This window comes from Coregonus clupeaformis, chromosome 35 (assembly GCF_020615455.1).
Source record: "Coregonus clupeaformis isolate EN_2021a chromosome 35, ASM2061545v1, whole genome shotgun sequence".
In the NCBI taxonomy this organism is placed as follows: domain Eukaryota; kingdom Metazoa; phylum Chordata; class Actinopteri; order Salmoniformes; family Salmonidae; genus Coregonus; species Coregonus clupeaformis.
In genome coordinates, this window is record NC_059226.1 from 37,256,317 (window position 1) to 37,275,871 (window position 19,555).

The 19,555-nt window shown below is 50.9% G+C and overlaps 1 protein-coding gene across 1 annotated transcript in view; it reads right to left on the bottom strand.

Annotated features, from left to right (window-relative positions):
- The window catches only part of LOC121551686 (serine/threonine-protein kinase SMG1-like), a 105,150-nt gene that overhangs the window by 35,202 nt on the left and 50,393 nt on the right, over nt 1-19,555 (bottom strand). The window contains 11 exon segments of the mRNA XM_045211068.1: nt 1,110-1,389; nt 2,150-2,322; nt 4,483-4,676; nt 5,982-6,200; nt 7,147-7,256; nt 7,416-7,554; nt 8,446-8,697; nt 9,072-9,230; nt 9,514-9,584; nt 9,846-10,092; nt 14,187-14,409. Of these exon segments, the coding sequence (XP_045067003.1) occupies nt 1,110-1,389; nt 2,150-2,322; nt 4,483-4,676; nt 5,982-6,200; nt 7,147-7,256; nt 7,416-7,554; nt 8,446-8,697; nt 9,072-9,230; nt 9,514-9,584; nt 9,846-10,092; nt 14,187-14,409 (2,067 nt within the window).

The window sequence follows — 19,555 nt, forward strand, 5'->3', positions numbered from 1 at the left end:
CCTGACAGAGAAACAGACAGAGAAACAGAAAGAGAGACACAGAAACAGACAGAGAGAGAGAGAGAGAGAGAGAGAGACAGAAGCAGACAGAGAGAGAGAGAGACAGAGAGAGAGAGACAGAAGCAGACAGAGAGAGAGAGAGAGACAGAGAGAGAGAGACAGAAGCAGACAGAGAGAGAGAGAGACAGAGAGAGAGAGACAGAAGCAGACAGAGAGAGAGAGAGAGACAGAGAGACAGAGAGAGAGAGACAGAAGCAGACAGAGAGAGACAGAAGCAGACAGAGAGAGAGAGAGAGACAGAGAGACAGAGAGAGAGAGACAGAAGCAGACAGAGAGAGAGAGAGAGAGAGAGAGAGAGAGAGAGAGAGAGAGAGAGAGAGAGAGAGAGAGAGAGAGAGAGAAGCAGACAGAGAGAGAGACAGAAGCAGACAGAGAGAGAGCGACAGAAACAGACAGAAGCAGACAGAGAGAGAGACAGAAGCAGACAGAGAGAGAGAGAGAGAGAGAGAGAGAGAGACAGAGAGAGAGAGAGAGAGAGAGAAGCAGACAGAGAGAGAGACAGAAGCAGACAGAGAGAGAGCGACAGAAACAGACAGAGAAGCAGACAGAGAGAGACAGAAGCAGACAGAGAGACAGAAGCAGACAGAGAGAGACATAGAAACAGACAGAGAAGCAGACAGAGAGAGAGACAGAAGCAGACAGAGAGAGAGCGACAGAAACAGACAGAAGCAGACAGAGAGACAGAAGCAGACAGAGAGAGACATAGAAACAGACAGAGAAGCAGACAGAGAGAGACAGAAGCAGACAGAGAGAGACATAGAGGGGGTGAAGGAAGGAGAAAGGACAGAGAGAGGAGGAATGAGAAGGAAAGACATGATGGCATGAGACAGTAAGAAAGAGAGAAAGTGAAGAGTCCTCTGTAGCTCAGCTGGTAGAGCACGGCGCTTGTAACGCCAAGGTAGTGGGTTCGATCCCCGGGACCACCCATACACAAAAAAAAAAATGTATGCACGCATGACTGTAAGTCGCTTTCGATAAAAGCGTCTGCTAAATGGCATATTATTATTATTATTATAAGAGAAAGCCAGCACATGTCCACTCCAACTCACTGTCTGTATATCTGCTGGCAGTGGTCAACAGTCATGTCACAGAGCAGCTCTTCCAGCCACTGTTTCCAGAGGTGGGCCCTGTGGCGCAGCAGCACGGCCCGCGGGTACAGCAGGGCCACAGTGGCATAGCTGTGCAGCTGCTCCAGACAGCCTCGCAGGGCCCCACGGCGCTGCTGCAGCAGGGTTCCCACCTCAGCCTCCAGGCCCTCGCACTGGCTGATTAGGTGGGCCTGGCCGGCGTTCTGCAGGAAGGCTGTGGCCGGGACGTAGCTGGGAGGGCCTGGGGGAGGGAGGAAGAGAGAGAGGGTATGGCCAAATCAATCAGAACGATGGGGCTGCTGATGTCCTGCAGCAGACTGGCTAGCTGTGAACACACACAGAACACCCTCTCCCACCTCTACAGACACTAACCCAGGTCTATAGGACTGCTGATGTCCTGCAGCAGACTGGCTAGCTGTGACCATACACAGAACACCCTCTCCCACCTCTACAGACACTAACCCAGGTCTATAGGACTGCTGATGTCCTGCAGCAGACTGGCTAGCTGTGACCACACACAGAACACCCTCTCCCACCTCTACAGACACTAACCCAGGTCTATAGGACTGCTGATGTCCTGCAGCAGACTGGCTAGCTGTGACCACACACAGAACACCCTCTCCCACCTCTACAGACACTAACCCAGGTCTATAGGACTGCTGATGTCCTGCAGCAGACTGGCTAGCTGTGACCACACACAGAACACCCTCTCCCACCTCTACAGACACTAACCCAGGTCTATAGGACTGCTGATGTCCTGCAGCAGACTGGCTAGCTGTGACCACACACAGAACACCCTCTCCCACCTCTACAGACACTAACCCAGGTCTATAGGACTGCTGATGCCTGCAGCAGACTGGCTAGCTGTGAACACACACAGAACACCCTCTCCCACCTCTACAGACACTAACCCAGGTCTATAGGACTGCTGATGTCCTGCAGCAGACTGGCTAGCTGTGACCACACACAGAACACCCTCTCCCACCTCTACAGACACTAACCCAGGTCTATAGGACTGCTGATGTCCTGCAGCAGACTGGCTAGCTGTGTGGCCTCCAGGCTGCTGAAGGCTGCTTGGTACTGGGACATCCACTGGTCCAGGTCCCCCTGCTTCCCCTGGATCAACTCCTGGACCGTACGCTGACGAGATGCTAGCTGGGTGTGCTCAGAGTACCTGTGGGGGGGAGAGAGGAAGAGGAGAGAGGAGGGGGAGAGAGAGGGGCCGTGTTCAAGAGCATCAAATCTGTGTTGCATTGTGACCGACTTCCTGATCTACAAATAATAAAGGACCCTGGGACTGAACACCTCCCTCTGCAACTGGATCCTGGACTTCCTGATCTACAACTGCGTGGCCACGCACGACTGCAACACCATCATCAAGTTCGCTGACGACACGACGGTGGTAGGCCTGATCGCAGACGACGATGAGACAGCCTATAGGGAGGAGGTCAGAGACCTGGCAGTGTGGTGCCTGGACAACAACCTCTCCTTCAACGTTAGCAAGACAAAGGAGCTGATCGTGGACCACAGGAAACGGAGGGGCGAGCACGCCCCCATCCACATTGATGGGACTTTAGTGGAGCGGGTCGAGAGCTTCAAGTTCCTCGGTGTCCACATCACAAGAAATTAACATGGTCCATACATACCCACACAGTTGTGAAGAGGGCATGACAGCGCCTCTTCCCCTTCAGGAGGCTGAAAAGATTTGGCATGGGCCCTCAGATCCTCAAAAAGTTATACAGCTGCACCATTGAGAGCATCTTGACTGGCTGCATCACCGTTTGGTATGGCAACTGCAAGGCACACGACTATAAGGCGCTACAGAGGGTACGGCCCAGTACAACACTGGGGCCAAGCTTCCTGCCATCCACGACCTCTATACCAGGCGGTGTCAGAGGAAGGCTGAGCTCCCTGCCATCCAGGACCTCTATACCAGGCGGTGTCAGAGGAAGGCCCAAACAATTGTCAAAGACTGCAGCCACCCTAGCCATAGACTGTTCTCTCTGCTACCGCATGGCAAGCGGTACTAGCGCACCAAGTCTGGAACCAACAGGACCCTGAACAGCTTCTACCCCCAAGCAGGGCGGCAGGTAGCCTAGCGGTTGAGAGCGTTGGGTCAGTAACCGAAAGGTCGCTGGTTCGAATCCCCAAACCGAATAGGTGAAAAATCTGTCAATGTGCCCTTGAGCAAATTGTAAATGTATCCATAACTGGTACTCCCTGTATATAGCCACGTTATATTCTACTTCCTGTATATAGCCATGTTATATTCTACTTCCTGTATATAGCCATGTTATATTCTACTTCCTGTATATAGCCATGTTATATTCTACTCCCTGTATATAGCCATGTTATATTCTACTTCCTGTATATAGCCATGTTATATTCTACTTCCTGTATATAGCCATGTTATTTGTACTTTTTATTGTTATTTGTTATTTACTGTGTATTTATTCCTTGTGTTACTATTTCTATCTTTAACTCTGCGCTGTTGGAAAAGGACCTGTCAGTCAGCATTTCACAGTTTGTCTACACCGGTTGTTTACCAAGAATGTGACAAAATTTGATTTGAGTAGTTAGAGGTAATTTGTAGATCAGTCAGTAGGCAGTCAGTAGGCAGTCACCTGCACTGTCGGCTGCAATGTCAAACAAGCCCAGGGAGTTACTCAAACGTCTGTCTGTATGGCATAGGTCAGGGGTTACATAACTGTGTTCCAGGGTGAGTATGAGGTGGTCTGGGGTTACATAACTGTGTTCCAGGGTGAGTATGAGGTGGTCAGGGGTTACATAACTGTGTTCCAGGGTGAGTATGAGGTGGTCTGGGGTTAGAGGTCAGGGGTCACACAACTGTGTTCCAGGGTGAATATGAGGTGGTCTGGGGTTAGAGGTCAGGGGTTACACAACTGTGTTCCAGGGTGAATATGAGGTGGTCTGGGGTTAGAGGTCAGGGGTTACATAACTGTGTTCCAGGGTGAGTATGAGGTGGTCTGGGGTTAGAGGTCAGGGGTTACATAACTGTGTTCCAGGGTGAATATGAGGTGGTCTGGGGTTAGAGGTCAGGGGTTACATAACTGTGTTCCAGGGTGAATATGAGGTGGTCTGGGGTTAGAGGTCAGGGGTTACATAACTGTGTTCCAGGGTGAGTATGAGGTGGTCTGGGGTTAGAGGTCAGGGGTTACATAACTGTGTTCCAGGGTAAGTATGAGGTGGTCTGGGGTTAGAGGTCACATAACTGTGTTCCAGGGTGAGTATGAGGTGGTCTGGGATTAGAGGTGTAACCAACCTGTGTTCCAGGGTAAGTATGAGGTGGTCTGTGGTTAGAGGTGTAACCAACCTGTGTTCCAGGGTAAGTATGAGGTGGTCTGAGCAGCTCTCGGCCCCCTCCAGGAAGCTCATCTCCTCCAGGATCTTGGTGGTCGTCTTCTCCCCCTGAGAGAGCAGCTTCTGCAGGGTGATGTACTCTTCCACCGCCCCCTCCACCTGGGGCAGGACGCCCAACATCTCCTCACGGTTCTTAAACCAGTTCACCTGGAGGGAGGGGGAGAGGGAGGAAGGAAAGGAGGGGAGAGAGGGGGAGAGGGAGGAAGGAAAGGAGGGGAGAGAGGGGGTAGAGGGAGGAAGGAAAGGAGGGGAGAGAGGGGGAGAGGGAGGAAGGAAAGGAGGTGAGAGAGGGGTAGAGGGAGGAAGGAAAGGAGGTGAGAGAGGGGGAGAGGGAGGAAGGAAAGGAGGTGAGAGAGGGGTAGAGGGAGGAAGGAAAGGAGGTGAGAGAGGGGTAGAGGGAGAAAGGAAAGGAGGTGAGAGAGGGGGAGAGGGAGGAAGGAAAGGAGGTGAGAGAGGGAGGAAGGAAAGGAGGTGAGAGAGGGAGGAAGGAAAGGAGGTGAGAGAGGGAGGAAGGAAAGGAGGTGAGAGAGGGGGAGAGGGAGGAAGGAAAGGAGGTGAGAGAGGGGGAGAGGGAGGAAGGAAAGGAGGTGAGAGAGGGGAGAGGGAGGAAGGAAAGGAGGTGAGAGAGAGGAGGAAGGAAAGGAGGAGGTGAGAGAGGGAGGAAGGAAAGGAGGTGAGAGAGGGGAAGGAAGGAAAGGAGGTGAGAGAGGGAGGAAGGAAAGGAGGTGAGAGAGGGAGGAAGGAAAGGAGGTGAGAGAGGGGGAGAGGGAGGAAGGAAAGGAGGTGAGAGGGGGAAGAGGGAGGAAGGAAAGGAGGTGAGAGAGGGGAAGAGGGAGGAAGGAAAGGAGGTGAGAGAGGGGGAGGAAGGAAAGGAGGTGAGAGAGGGGGAGGAAGGAAAGGAGGTGAGAGAGGGGAGAGGGAGGAAGGAAAGGAGGTGAGAGAGGGGGAGAGGGAGGAAGGAAAGGAGGTGAGAGAGGGGGAGAGGGAGGAAGGAAAGGAAGTGAGAGGGGGGGAGAGGGAGGAAGGAAAGGAAGTGAGAGGGGGGAGAGGGAGGAAGGAAAGGAGGTGAGAGAGGGGGAGAGGGAGGAAGGAAAGGAGGTGAGAGAGGGGGAGAGGGAGGAAGGAAAGGAGGGGAGAGAGGGGGAGAGGGAGGAAGGAAAGGAGGTGAGAGAGGGGGAGAGGGAGGAAGGAAAGGAGGTGAGAGAGGGGGAGAGGGAGGAAGGAAAGGAGGGGAGGGAGGGGGAGGAAGGAAAGGAGGTGAGAGAGGAGGAGAGGGAGGAAGGAAAGGAGGTGAGAGAGGGGGAGAGGGAGGAAGGAAAGGAGGTGAGAGAGGTAGTGAAGGAGGGAGAAGGGAGGAAGATTTAAGTTGCCTTGTTATTTCAGCTACAAACAGAACATCTGGTAAGGGGAACAGATGCATGTGACTACATGTGTCTCCGTCTCCCTGCTCACCTTGATCTCAGCGACGCGGGAGGAGAACAGGGAACGTGTGATGTCTCTCTCCATCTCTCTCTTGCTCTGCTTGTTCTCTGCCTGCTGCCCCCCCCCTCCGTACACGGCCCCGGCGAAGCCCACCTCCCCCCCGGCCGTCCAGTCCACCAGTGGGTCGTAAACAAACGCCTCCAGCAGGGTCAGCAGCGTCTCCCGCCCACGACGCATCATCTGAACCACCTGACCAATCAAAGAGGAGAGAGGTTAGCATCATCTGGACCACCTGACGAATCAGAAAAGAGAAGATTAGAATATGGTTTGCATGTTTCAGAAACGTTTGAAAAAAAACATTTCAGGAATGTCTTCAAATATGTCAGGAACATTTTAGGAATGTTTATAAGTAAAAAATACTAAGTTGTAAGTGAAGTTTGGGGTGATCAACAGCCGACAAAGCCGGGAAATCCAAATGAGCTGCACCACAGCTTTGACACAGACATTTCCTAAATCTTTCACTAGCTAGCGTACCTGTTCACAGGAGAGTCTAAAGAATGTTTCACTAGCTAGCGTACCTGTTCACAGGAGAGTCTGAAGAATGTTTCACTAGCTAGCGTACCTGTTCACAGGAGAGTCTGAAGAATGTTTCACTAGCTAGCGTACCTGTTCACAGGAGAGTCTGAAGAATGTTTCACTAGCTAGCGTACCTGTTCACAGGAGAGTCTGAAGAATGTTTCACTAGCTAGCGTACCTGTTCACAGGAGAGTCTAAAGAATGTTTCACTAGCTAAGCGTACCTGTTCACAGGAGAGTCTGAAGAATGTTTCACTAGCTAGCGTACCTGTTCACAGGAGAGTCTAAAGAATGTTTCACTAGCTAGCGTACCTGTTCACAGGAGAGTCTAAAGAATGTTTCACTAGCTAGCGTACCTGTTCACAGGAGAGTCTGAAGAATGTTTCACTAGCTAGCGTACCTGTTCACAGGAGAGTCTAAAGAATGTTTCACTAGCTAGCGTACCTGTTCACAGGAGAGTCTGAAGAATGTTTCACTAGCTAGCGTACCTGTTCACAGGAGAGTCTGAAGAATGTTTCACTAGCTAGCGTACCTGTTCACAGGAGAGTCTGAAGAATGTTTCACTAGCTAGCGTACCTGTTCACAGGAGAGTCTAAAGAATGTTTCACTAGCTAGCGTACCTGTTCACAGGAGAGTCTGAAGATGCCCTCCACCCCAGTCACTCCCAGGGCCGTCTCTATGTTGTGGGTCATACGGAACGGAACTTTCTCTGGTACACGCAGGCTCTTCCCTGGAGACCACACACACAGAGAAACACACACAGAGAAACACACACAGAGAGAGATAGAGAAACATCACACCAGTAGGACAAACAGCAGTGAAATCCAGAGCAAACTTGTCTAAACCAGGAGGGTTGCTTGTTCAAACCTCAAAATAGAACTTTATTTACCTTTCTCAAAGCAGACGTTGTAGTCAATGTGCACCACCTCTCCAGTTGTCATGTCAATCAGCACATTGTCAAGGTGACGGTCGCCGAGGCCAATAATGTAGCCCACCATAGACATCACAGCAGTGGACCTGGCGTAGGACTGGAGGAGGAGGAGGGAGCACAGGCCGAAGAGGAGAGGACCGTTCATTTACCATTAAATTAGCCACCAGTAATGTTTCATTTTTTAAAAACATTTTATGACTTCTCCAAGCATATTAGTCCAACATGGCTTCCTTTCCTTCATCTGCCCTAGTCAGAAAGCCCTAGCCAGGTAGATCCACAGAGTAAGATAGAGGACCTTTTACTATGGAAATTAACACAGACACAAAGATGAGTCCTCTATCCAACTCTATGGGTGGATCCTTTATATAAACAAAACGTATTTTTATACAGTATTTGTTAATGTCTTTGAACTTATGCGCTGCATGGGGATTGGGAGGATGAGGACATTCCATGTAATTATTTCTGTCACTGGTGGGTGCCAGAAGGTCTGCGTGCCAAGACAGCTTGGGGGCCACTGGTGCTAATCTTCGAAGGAGTACGTGATGGAATATCCTGACTAGGGTGCAACACGATACCATATAGGGTGATACTATTGTTTTTGGGAGTGACACTCAATAATGGTTGGCAACTGTTGGATGGAATTAGCTTGCAAAGCCGTGTATAAAGGGATAGAATGTGTATGCCTGTCATTCAGATGACAATAGGCTACGCCGTACCGCTTTTCATGTGAATCCGGTACTGTAATAATGAAATACTCTGAACCAACTCTCCATCTAAGTGTGTAACTATTCTCTTACATCCTGAAGTACTCGATACCAGAGAAACTCGTCATAACAATCCTATATCAAATCTTAGTTCCCGCCATGTTTTCAACTTTTGTGTTCTTTTCAGGAAAGGATACAAGGATAAGAAGCCTCACCACCTGTGTGACCTCTAACCATTGACTGACCCCCAATAAACCCTGTTATGACCTCTGACCCCACCTCACCTGTGTGACCCTCCACCACTCGCTAGGCGTGGTACAAGAGCACCACAGCTCCTTGGCCAGCAGGTTAGGGGGCGTGGACGCCATCAGCTCCTTAAGTACCTCCCTCATCACGCTGAGCGGCCAATCGCGCCGCGAAACGTCCAGGCTGAGCCCCACCCCCTTCAGGGCGGGGCCTATCTTGCTGTAGTAGAGCTCACTGGGCCGTGGGACCAGAGGGAGGGGCTGGGGCTGCTGCTGGAACGAATCCTGGGCCTGGGGGGAGGAGGGAGAGGGAGAACGGGGGGAGAGTTTGGGAGGACAGAGGGAAGAGAGAGGAGTACAGAGAGGGGGGGGAGAGAGGAGAGAGGGGGGAGAGAGGAGTACAGAGAGGGGGGGGAGAGAGGAGTACAGAGAGGGGGGAGAGAGGAGAGAGGGGGGAGAGAGGAGAGAGGGGGGAGAGAGGAGAGAGAGGAGGGAGGGAAGAGAGAGGAGTACAGAGAGGCCTCATTGCCAATGGCCCCACCAATGTGTTTGGCTTTGCCATAGTTTCAATGTTGAATGTTGTATTTATTGAGCTCTACACATTCACAGACAACGTTCCTACAAAACATAACTCTCAAACGCACACCTCCACCCACACACACTACCTTCTGGGCCTGCAGCACGGCCTCTCTCTGCTGCCAACGCTTGTAGAGGCCAAACAGCGGCGTGGCGCCATCCACCCACTGGATGAGACCTGAGCGCGTCCCCAGCGGGGTGACGGAGTAGTGGCGGGCGTGGAAGTGGGGGCGCTCCTGTTGGTTCACCTAGAGAGGAACATAGACTTATACTATGCAGGAAACAGTAGCAGTCGTATGACCAGATAAAACAGTCCGTCTTTCCTAGAAGAAGTTGAGCTTTTTATTTATTTTCTTTATGTAAACATTACTGGAACAAGCCTTCAATTTTAATGAAGTATTATACTAGATTATTTATTATTTTTGGTGTATTTTTTACAGCTGAACCGCACAGACCCATTCTCGATACTGTTGTCTCTGGCTGGAGCGGCCTTGTACTTTAAATGATTAATCAATGAACGATCGTACGTACCTTGGTGAACATTGTGTTGACTATGGAAAGGAACTGCATGATTCTCTCATCTAGGTGGAGGTCCTCCAGACCTGAAAGAGAGAGAATAGATGAGGGTCAAATCAGAGAGAGGGAACGAGAGAGGAGGGAGGGATGGAGGTAGAAGGGAGGAGAATGAGGTTCAGGCTTTATATTCCTGCTGGTTGTCTGCCTGGAGGTCGTTCTGTCTGGTAGAGCTAGTTGCGTCCATGTATACACTCACTAACTGTAAGTCGCTCTGGATAAGAGCGTCTGCTAAATGACTAAAATGGAAACGTGTGTGTGTGTGTGCTAAGTGTGTGTCTGTTAGCTACCTTTGAAGAGGTAAGGGTAGTTGCGTCCGTCGGAGCCCAGGAAGTGTAGTTTCTTGGGCTTGGTCTTGGTTGGCAGGATGGTGATGGTGTTACCAACACTCTGGATGGTCAACGCGTCCGTCGCCGACACCTCGCCCGGCAACGCCATCTCTGTGGTCGCCATGGCAGCCAGGCGGGGGCTGATCTGGTCCAGACGTAGCAGATAGCTGGTCCTCTTCTGAGCCCTCTGCTGAAGACTCAGCATGATCTAGGAGACACATTTTAAACAATATTTAAATCCACAAATCACATCACATTCAACAGAAATGTATACATTTCAAAAGGTTACAGATACATGGACAGTCATGGAAACAAAAAGCACTTCCACACACACCAGGGTCAAGTTTCCCCTAAGCACAGATCTAGGACCAGCTTCCCTTCCCCCAATCCTAATCTTAAAGGGAATGGAAACACTTTAGGAAGCAAAGCAAAGCGAGGTCTTCAATACACTAATACTAAACATGTGCATTTAACATTTACATTTACATTTTACATTTTAGTCATTTAGCAGACGCTCTTATCCAGAGCGACTTACAGGAGCAATTAGGGTTAAGTGCCTTGCTCAAGGGCACATTAACGTCATTTAGCAGACGCTCTTAGCCAGAGCGACTCACAAATTGGTGCGTTCACCCTATAGCCAGTGGGATAACCACTTTACAATTTGGGGGGGGTTAGAAGGAACACTTTATCCTATCCCAGGTATTCCTTAAAGAGGTGGGGTTTCAAATGTCTCCGGAAGGTGGTGAGTGACTCCGCTGTCCTGGCGTCGTGAGGGAGCTTGTTCCACCATTGGGGTGCCAGAGCAGCGAACAGTTTTGACTGGGCTGAGCGGGAGCTATGCTTCCGCAGAGGAAGGGAGCCAGCAGGCCAGAGGTGGATGAACGCAATGCCCTCGTTTGGGTGTAGGGACTGATCAGAGCCTGAAGGTACAGAGGTGCCGTTCCCCTCACTGCTCCATAGGCAAGCACCATGGTCTTGTAGCGGATGCGAGCTTCAACTGGAAGCCAGTGGAGTGTGCGGAGGAGGGGGTGACGTGAGAGAACTTGGGAAGGTTGAACACCAGACGGGCTGCGGCATTCTGGATGAGTTGTAGGGGTTTAATGGCACAGGCAGGGAGCCCAGCCAACAGCGAGTTGCAGTAGTCCAGACGGGAGATGACAAGTGCCTGGATTAGGACCTGTGCCGCTTCCTGTGTAAGGCAGGGTCGTACTCTCCGAATGTTGTAGAGCATGAACCTGCAGGAGCGGGTCACCGCCTTGATGTTGGCGGAGAACGACAGGGTGTTGTCCAGGGTCACGCCTAGGCTCTTCGCACTCTGGGAAGAGTGCGATTTGGATCTTGAACAATGTTTATTTGAGGTATTGTTGGATTCTAGCTTGAGATATATTTATTCATGTTACCATACTAGAATTTATTGCAGTCAAAACTGTTCGCTGCTCTGGCACCCCAATAGTGGAACAAGCTCCCTCACGACGCCAGGACAGCGGAGTCACTCACCACCTTCCGGAGACATTTGAAACCCCACCTCTTTAAGGAATACCTGGGATAGGATAAAGTAATCCTTCTACCCCCCAAAAAAAAAAAAAAAAATGTAAAGTGGTTATCCCACTGGCTATAGGGTGAATGCACCAATTTGTAAGTCGCTCTGGATAAGAGCGTCTGCTAAATGACTAAAATGTAAAATGTAAAATATATAAGGAATGTATATGTTAGGGGTCAAGGAAGGGTAAAGAGGTACTAGGTGTGTGGAGAGTGACGTGGCGTGTGAGTGACGTGGAGAGTGACGTGGAGAGCGACGTGGAGAGCGACGTGGAGAGCGACGTGGAGAGCGACGTGGAGAGCGACTGAGCGACGTGGAGAGCGACTGAGCGACGTGGAGAGCGACTGAGCGACGTGGAGAGCGACTGAGCGACGTGGAGAGCGACGTGGAGAGTGACTGAGCGACGTGGAGAGTGACTGAGCGACGTGGAGAGTGACTGAGCGACGTGGAGAGTGACTGAGCGACGTGGAGAGTGACTGAGCGACGTGGAGAGTGACTGAGCGACGTGGAGAGTGACTGAGCGACGTGGAGAGCGACTGAGCGACGTGGAGAGCGACTGAGCGACGTGGAGAGCGACTGAGCGACGTGGAGAGCGACTGAGCGACGTGGAGAGTGACTGAGCGACGTGGAGAGTGACTGAGCGACGTGGAGAGTGACTGAGCGACGTGGAGAGTGACAAAAGGGGAAATGCAGAAAGTTCATATTCTGTTCAAATATGTTATTGTTGATATGAATGTTCCTTAGGAGGGAGGCAAAGGGCAACAGTCTAGTTTCAGTTCTTGATAAGGTGGACCAGCTGCTGAGGAACCATGGACCATGATGGATGTGGAACTTAACTCGAGATAAGGTCAACAGATTTATCCAGAGCGACTTACAGGTAAGTGAATGCATACGTTGTTTTTGTTTTTTTCATACTGGCCCCCCGTGGGAAACGAACCCACATCCCTGCCAGTCAAACCCTCCCCTACCCTGGACGACGCTGGACCAATTGTGCGCCGCCCATGGGTCTCCCGGTTGCGGCCGGCTGCGACAGAGCCTGGACTCGAACCAGGATCTCTAGTGGCCATGGGCGGCGCACAATTGGTCCAGCGTCGTCCAGGGTAGGGGAGGGTTTGACTGGCAGGGATGTGGGTTCGTTTCCCACGGGGGGCCAGTATGAAAAAAACAAAAACAACGTATGCATTCACTTACCTGTAAGTCGCTCTGGATAAATCTGTTGACCTTATCTCGAGTTAAGTTCCACATCCATCATGGTCCATGGTTCCTCAGCAGCTGGTCCACCTTATCAAGAACTGAAACTAGACTGTTGCCCTTTGCCTCCCTCCTAAGGAACATTCATATCAACAATAACATATTTGAACAGAATATGAACTTTCTGCCTTAGACCACTGCGCCACTCGGGAGTACAACAGATGAAGAGAGAAGACACTGCTGGGAGGAGGAGGAGGAGGGCCACAGGGGCTCACCCCGAAGACCATCTGATTATAGTCCTCTCTCACACACACAGATTTCCACGGCCATGAGCTCTAGACGTAGGCAGGGCCATGACAACACCAGTAAGAGGAACCTACTGTGTTTCTGCCTGACAGAGAAGGATTGTATCTTAAACATGCAAGGAGATGACTCCGCCTACCAGACAGGGTCTAACCTCTGATGACTCCGCCTACCAGACAGGGTCTAACCTCTGATGACTCCGCCTACCAGACAGGGTCTAACCTCTGATGACTCCGCCTACCAGACAGGGTCTAACCTCTGATGACTCCGCCTACCAGACAGGGTCTAACCTCTGATGACTCCGCCTACCAGACAGGGTCTAACCTCTGATGACTCCGCCTACCAGACAGGGTCTAACCTCTGATGACTCCGCCTACCAGACAGGGTCTAACCTCTGATGACTCCGCCTACCAGACAGGGTCTAACCTCTGATGACTCCGCCTACCAGACAGGGTCTAACCTCTGATGACTCCGCCTACCAGACAGGGTCTAACCTCTGATGACTCCGCCTCGTTGGAAGATTTAAAGATGTGCTTGTGTGACTTGTATGTTTGTCTTTGCAGCTGTATGACCCAGTGGGTTGAATAAACTTGGTTTGAGCTTTTTCTAGTCGTCCGTGAGTTTTTACTCTGTTTGTTCAGAAGCTAACAGCATGGTAGCGCCATCTTGAATTGCCATAGTAACAACTGACGCCAATGCATCATTGGCAGGATGGAGCAAATGTTGAGTTTTGGCACTGTGACTGAAAGTGAATGCTACCCCAGGGAGGCACCTGGCCTTCACTGGACCTGAAAGGTTTCTAACAAGTTGACAGCTCTGTCATTGAGATCAGGACAGCAACATTAAGGTAAGAAACTGTATAACAATGTTTTTATGTTGGTAATTATAATATTGCCATTTTAGAGTATTTGTTCAGATGGATAAGATGAGTCTGAAATTAACTTTGGTTTTGATAACAAGCTGAGTAGACAGTCAGCCAAAACAAGACATGGTAGCTAGCTAGCTAGCCAGCCGGCTGAATTTAGCTCTCGTCTTTTTGATGTTAATGTTGTCTTTGTCAATATGAGCATTTTATTTTGTACAGTTACCTATTTGAAGAGTATTTGTCATTAGCTAGATATCTCAATATCTGCGGTGCTGTTTGTGTTAACGCCATCTCGCTGAGTCTACCTTTAACCATTAGTGGGGGAAAATGCAAAGGGGGGGGGGCAACTTCACCCTACACCCTCACGGAACAAACACACCCCCACCCACGGTCCTGGCCCTACCTGTTTGAATGGGACCCAGCTGCTGGCCGGGTTGGCCGGGTTGGGAGGGCTCTTCAGTCTCCCCAGGGCTGAGGTGATGGGGTCCCCGTAGGTCTGCTGGAACCAGGTCTCGTGGGGGGTCTCGGCGGGCGTGGTGGTGATGCTCCTCACATGGTCCAGCGCGAACACCACGGGACGCATCAGAGCGGAGTGCTTCTCACGCATGATGGCTACCTTCTCCTCCCTGACAGAGGGGAAGACACTGTTTATCTATCTTCCTTTAATAAGGTTTAAACATATATGTTGAGACAGGACAGTGAAGAGGACAAAACAAAGGAAGTGAAAAGTGCAGAGGGTCAGAATGGATCCCATGACCTCTGGCAGCCTAGACTATACAGTACCAGACAGGGACTAACCTCTGGCAGCCTAGACTATACAGTACCAGACAGGGACTAACCTCTGGCAGCCTAGACTATACAGTACCAGAGACAGGTACTAACCTCTGGCAGCCTAGACTATACAGTACCAGAGACAGGGACTAACCTCTGGCAGCCTAGACTATACAGTACCAGAGACAGGGACTAACCTCTGGCAGCCTAGACTATACAGTACCAGAGACAGGGACTAACCTCTGGCAGCCTAGACTATACAGTACCAGAGACAGGGACTAACCTCTGGCAGCCTAGACTATACAGTACCAGACAGGGACTAACCTCTGGCAGCCTAGACTATACAGTACCAGAGACAGGGACTAACCTCTGGCAGCCTAGACTATACAGTACCAGAGACAGGGACTAACCTCTGGCAGCCTAGACTATACAGTACCAGAGACAGGGACTAACCTCTGGCAGCCTAGACTATACAGTACCAGACAGGGACTAACCTCTGGCAGCCTAGACTATACAGTACCAGAGACAGGGACTAACCTCTGGCAGCCTAGACTATACAGTACCAGAGACGGGGACTAACCTCTGGCAGCCTAGACTATACAGTACCAGAGACAGGGACTAACCTCTGGCAGCCTAGACTATACAGTACCAGAGACAGGGACTAACCTCTGGCAGCCTAGACTATACAGTACCAAAGACAGGGACTAACCTCTGGCAGCCTAGACTATACAGTACCAGAGACAGGGACTAACCTCTGGCAGCCTCGACTATACAGTACCAGACAGGGACTAACCTCTGGCAGCCTAGACTATACAGTACCAGACAGGGACTAACCTCTGGCAGCCTAGACTATACAGTACCAGAGACAGGGACTAACCTCTGGCAGCCTAGACTATACAGTACCAGACAGGGACTAACCTCTGGCAGCCTAGACTATACAGTACCAGACAGGGACTAACCTCTGGCAGCCTAGACTATACAGTACCAGACAGGGACTAACCTCTGGCAGCCTAGACTATACAGTACCAGACAGGGACTAACCTCTGGCAGCCTAGACTATACAGTACCAGAGACAGGGACTAACCTCTGGCAGCCTAGACTATACAGTACCAGAGACAGGGACTAACCTCTGGCAGCCTAGACTATACAGTACCAGACAGGGACTAACCTCTGGCAGCCTAGACTATACAGTACCAGAGACAGGGACTAACCTCTGGCAGCCTAGACTATACAGTACCAGACAGGGACTAATCTCTGGCAGCCTAGACTATACAGTACCAGAGACAGGGACAAACCTCTGGCAGCCTAGACTATACAGTACCAGACAGAGACTAACCTCTGGCAGCCTAGACTATACAGTACCAGAGACAGGGACTAACCTCTGGCAGCCTAGACTATACAGTACCAGAGACAGGGACTAACCTCTGGCAGCCTAGACTATACAGTACCAGAGACAGGGACTAACCTCTGGCAGCCTAGACTATACAGTACCAGACAGGGACTAACCTCTGGCAGCTTAGACTATACAGTACCAGAGACAGGGACTAACCTCTGGCAGCCTAGACTATACAGTACCAGACAGGGACTAACCTCTGGCAGCCTAGACTATACAGTACCAGACAGGGACTAACCTCTGGCAGCCTAGACTATACAGTACCAGAGACAGGGACTAACCTCTGGCAGCCTAGACTATACAGTACCAGACAGGGACTAACCTCTGGCAGCCTAGACTATACAGTACCAGAGACATGGACTAACCTCTGGCAGCCTAGACTATACAGTACCAGAGACAGGGACTAACCTCTGGCAGCCTAGACTATACAGTACCAGAGACATGGACTAACCTCTGGCAGCCTAGACTATACAGTACCAGACAGGGACTAACCTCTGGCAGCCTAGACTATACAGTACCAGACAGGGACTAATCTCTGGCAGCCTAGACTATACAGTACCAGACAGGGACTAACCTCTGGCAGCCTAGACTATACAGTACCAGAGACATGGACTAACCTCTGGCAGCCTAGACTATACAGTACCAGACAGGGACTAACCTCTGGCAGCCTAGACTATACAGTACCAGAGACATGGACTAACCTCTGGCAGCCTAGACTATACAGTACCAGAGACAGGGACTAACCTCTGGCAGCCTAGACTATACAGTACCAGAGACAGGGACTAACCTCTGGCAGCCTAGACTATACAGTACCAGAGACAGGGACTAACCTCTGGCAGCCTAGACTATACAGTACCAGAGACAGGGACTAACCTCTGGCAGCCTAGACTATACAGTACCAGAGACAGGGACTAACCTCTGGCAGCCTAGACTATACAGTACCAGAGACAGGGACTAACCTCTGGCAGCCTAGACTATACAGTACCAGAGACATGGACTAACCTCTGGCAGCCTAGACTATACAGTACCAGACAGGGACTAACCTCTGGCAGCGTAGACTATACAGTACCAGACAGGGACTAACCTCTGGCAGCCTAGACTATACAGTACCAGACAGGGACTAACCTCTGGCAGCCTAGACTATACAGTACCAGACAGGGACTAACCTCTGGCAGCCTAGACTATACAGTACCAGAGACAGGGACTAACCTCTGGCAGCCTAGACTATACAGTACCAGACAGGGACTAACCTCTGGCAGCCTAGACTATACAGTACCAGACAGGGACTAACCTCTGGCAGCCTAGACTATACAGTACCAGACAGGGACTAACCTCTGGAAGCCTAGACTATACAGTACCAGAGACAGGGACTAACCTCTGGCAGCCTAGACTATACAGTACCAGAGACAGGGACTAACCTCTGGCAGCCTAGACTATACAGTACCAGACAGGGACTAACCTCTGGCAGCCTAGACTATACAGTACCAGACAGGGACTAACCTCTGGCAGCCTAGACTATACAGTACCAGAGACAGGGACTAACCTCTGGCAGCCTAGACTATACAGTACCAGAGACAGGGACTAACCTCTGGCAGCCTAGACTATACAGTACCAGAGACAGGGACTAACCTCTGGCAGCCTAGACTATACAGTACCAGAGACAGGGACTAACCTCTGGCAGCCTAGACTATACAGTACCAGACAGGGACTAACCTCTGGCAGCCTAGACTATACAGTACCAGACAGGGACTAACCTCTGGAAGCCTAGACTATACAGTACCAGAGACAGGGACTAACCTCTGGCAGCCTAGACTATACAGTACCAGACAGGGACTAACCTCTGGCAGCCTAGACTATACAGTACCAGACAGGGACTAACCTCTGCCAGCCTAGACTATACAGTACCAGACAGGGACTAACCTCTGGCAGCCTAGACTATACAGTACCAGAGACAGGGACTAACCTCTGGCAGCCTAGACTATACAGTACCAGACAGGGACTAACCTCTGGCAGCCTAGACTATACAGTACCAGACAGGGACTAACCTCTGGCAGCCTAGACTATACAGTACCAGAGACAGGGACTAACCTCTGGCAGCCTAGACTATACAGTACCAGACAGGGACTAACCTCTGGCAGCCTAGACTATACAGTACCAGACAGGGACTAACCTCTGGCAGCCTAGACTATACAGTACCAGAGACAGGGACTAACCTCTGGCAGCCTAGACTATACAGTACCAGACAGGGACTAACCTCTGGCAGACTAGACTATACAGTACCAGACAGGGACTAACCTCTGGCAGCCTAGACTATACAGTACCAGACAGGGACTAACCTCTGCCAGCCTAGACTATACAGTACCAGAGACAGGGACTAACCTCTGGCAGCCTAGACTATACAGTACCAGACAGGGACTAACCTCTGGCAGCCTAGACTATACAGTACCAGACAGGGACTAACCTCTGGCAGCCTAGACTATACAGTACCAGAGACAGGGACTAACCTCTGGCAGCCTAGACTATACAGTACCAGACATGGACTAACCTCTGGCAGCCTAGACTATACAGTACCAGACAGGGACTAACCTCTGGCAGCCTAGACTATACAGTACCAGAGACAGGGACTAACCTCTGGCAGCCTAGACTATACAGTACCAGAGACAGGGACTAACCTCTGGCAGCCTAGACTATACAGTACCAGACAGGGACTAACCTCTGGCAGCCTAGACTATACAGTACCAGACAGGGACTAACCTCTGGCAGCCTAGACTATACAGTACCAGAGACAGGGACTAACCTCTGGCAGCCTAGACTATACAGTACCAGAGACAGGGACTAACCTCTGGCAGCCTAGACTATACAGTACCAGACAGGGACTAACCTCTGGCAGCCTAGACTATACAGTACCAGACAGGGACTAACCTCTGGCAGCCTAGACTATACAGTACCAGAGACAGGGACTAACCTCTGGCAGCCTAGACTATACAGTACCAGAGACAGGGACTAACCTCTGGCAGCCTAGACTATACAGTACCAGACAGGGACTAACCTCTGGCAGCCTAGACTATACAGTACCAGAGACAGGGACTAACCTCTGGCAGCCTAGACTATACAGTACCAGAGACAGGGACTAACCTCTGGCAGCCTAGACTATACAGTACCAGAGACAGGGACTAACCTCTGGCAGCCTAGACTATACAGTACCAGACAGGGACTAACCTCTGGCAGCCTAGACTATACAGTACCAGAGACAGGGACTAACCTCTGGCAGCCTAGACTATACAGTACCAGAACAGGGACTAACCTCTGGCAGCCTAGACTATACAGTACCAGACAGGGACTAACCTCTGGCAGCCTAGACTATACAGTACCAGACAGGGACTAACCTCTGGCAGCCTAGACTATACAGTACCAGAGACAGGGACTAACCTCTGGCAGCCTAGACTATACAGTACCAGAGACAGGGACTAACCTCTGGCAGCCTAGACTATACAGTACCAGACAGGGACTAACCTCTGGCAGCCTAGACTATACAGTACCAGACAGGGACTAACCTCTGGCAGCCTAGACTATACAGTACCAGACAGGGACTAACCTCTGGCAGCCTA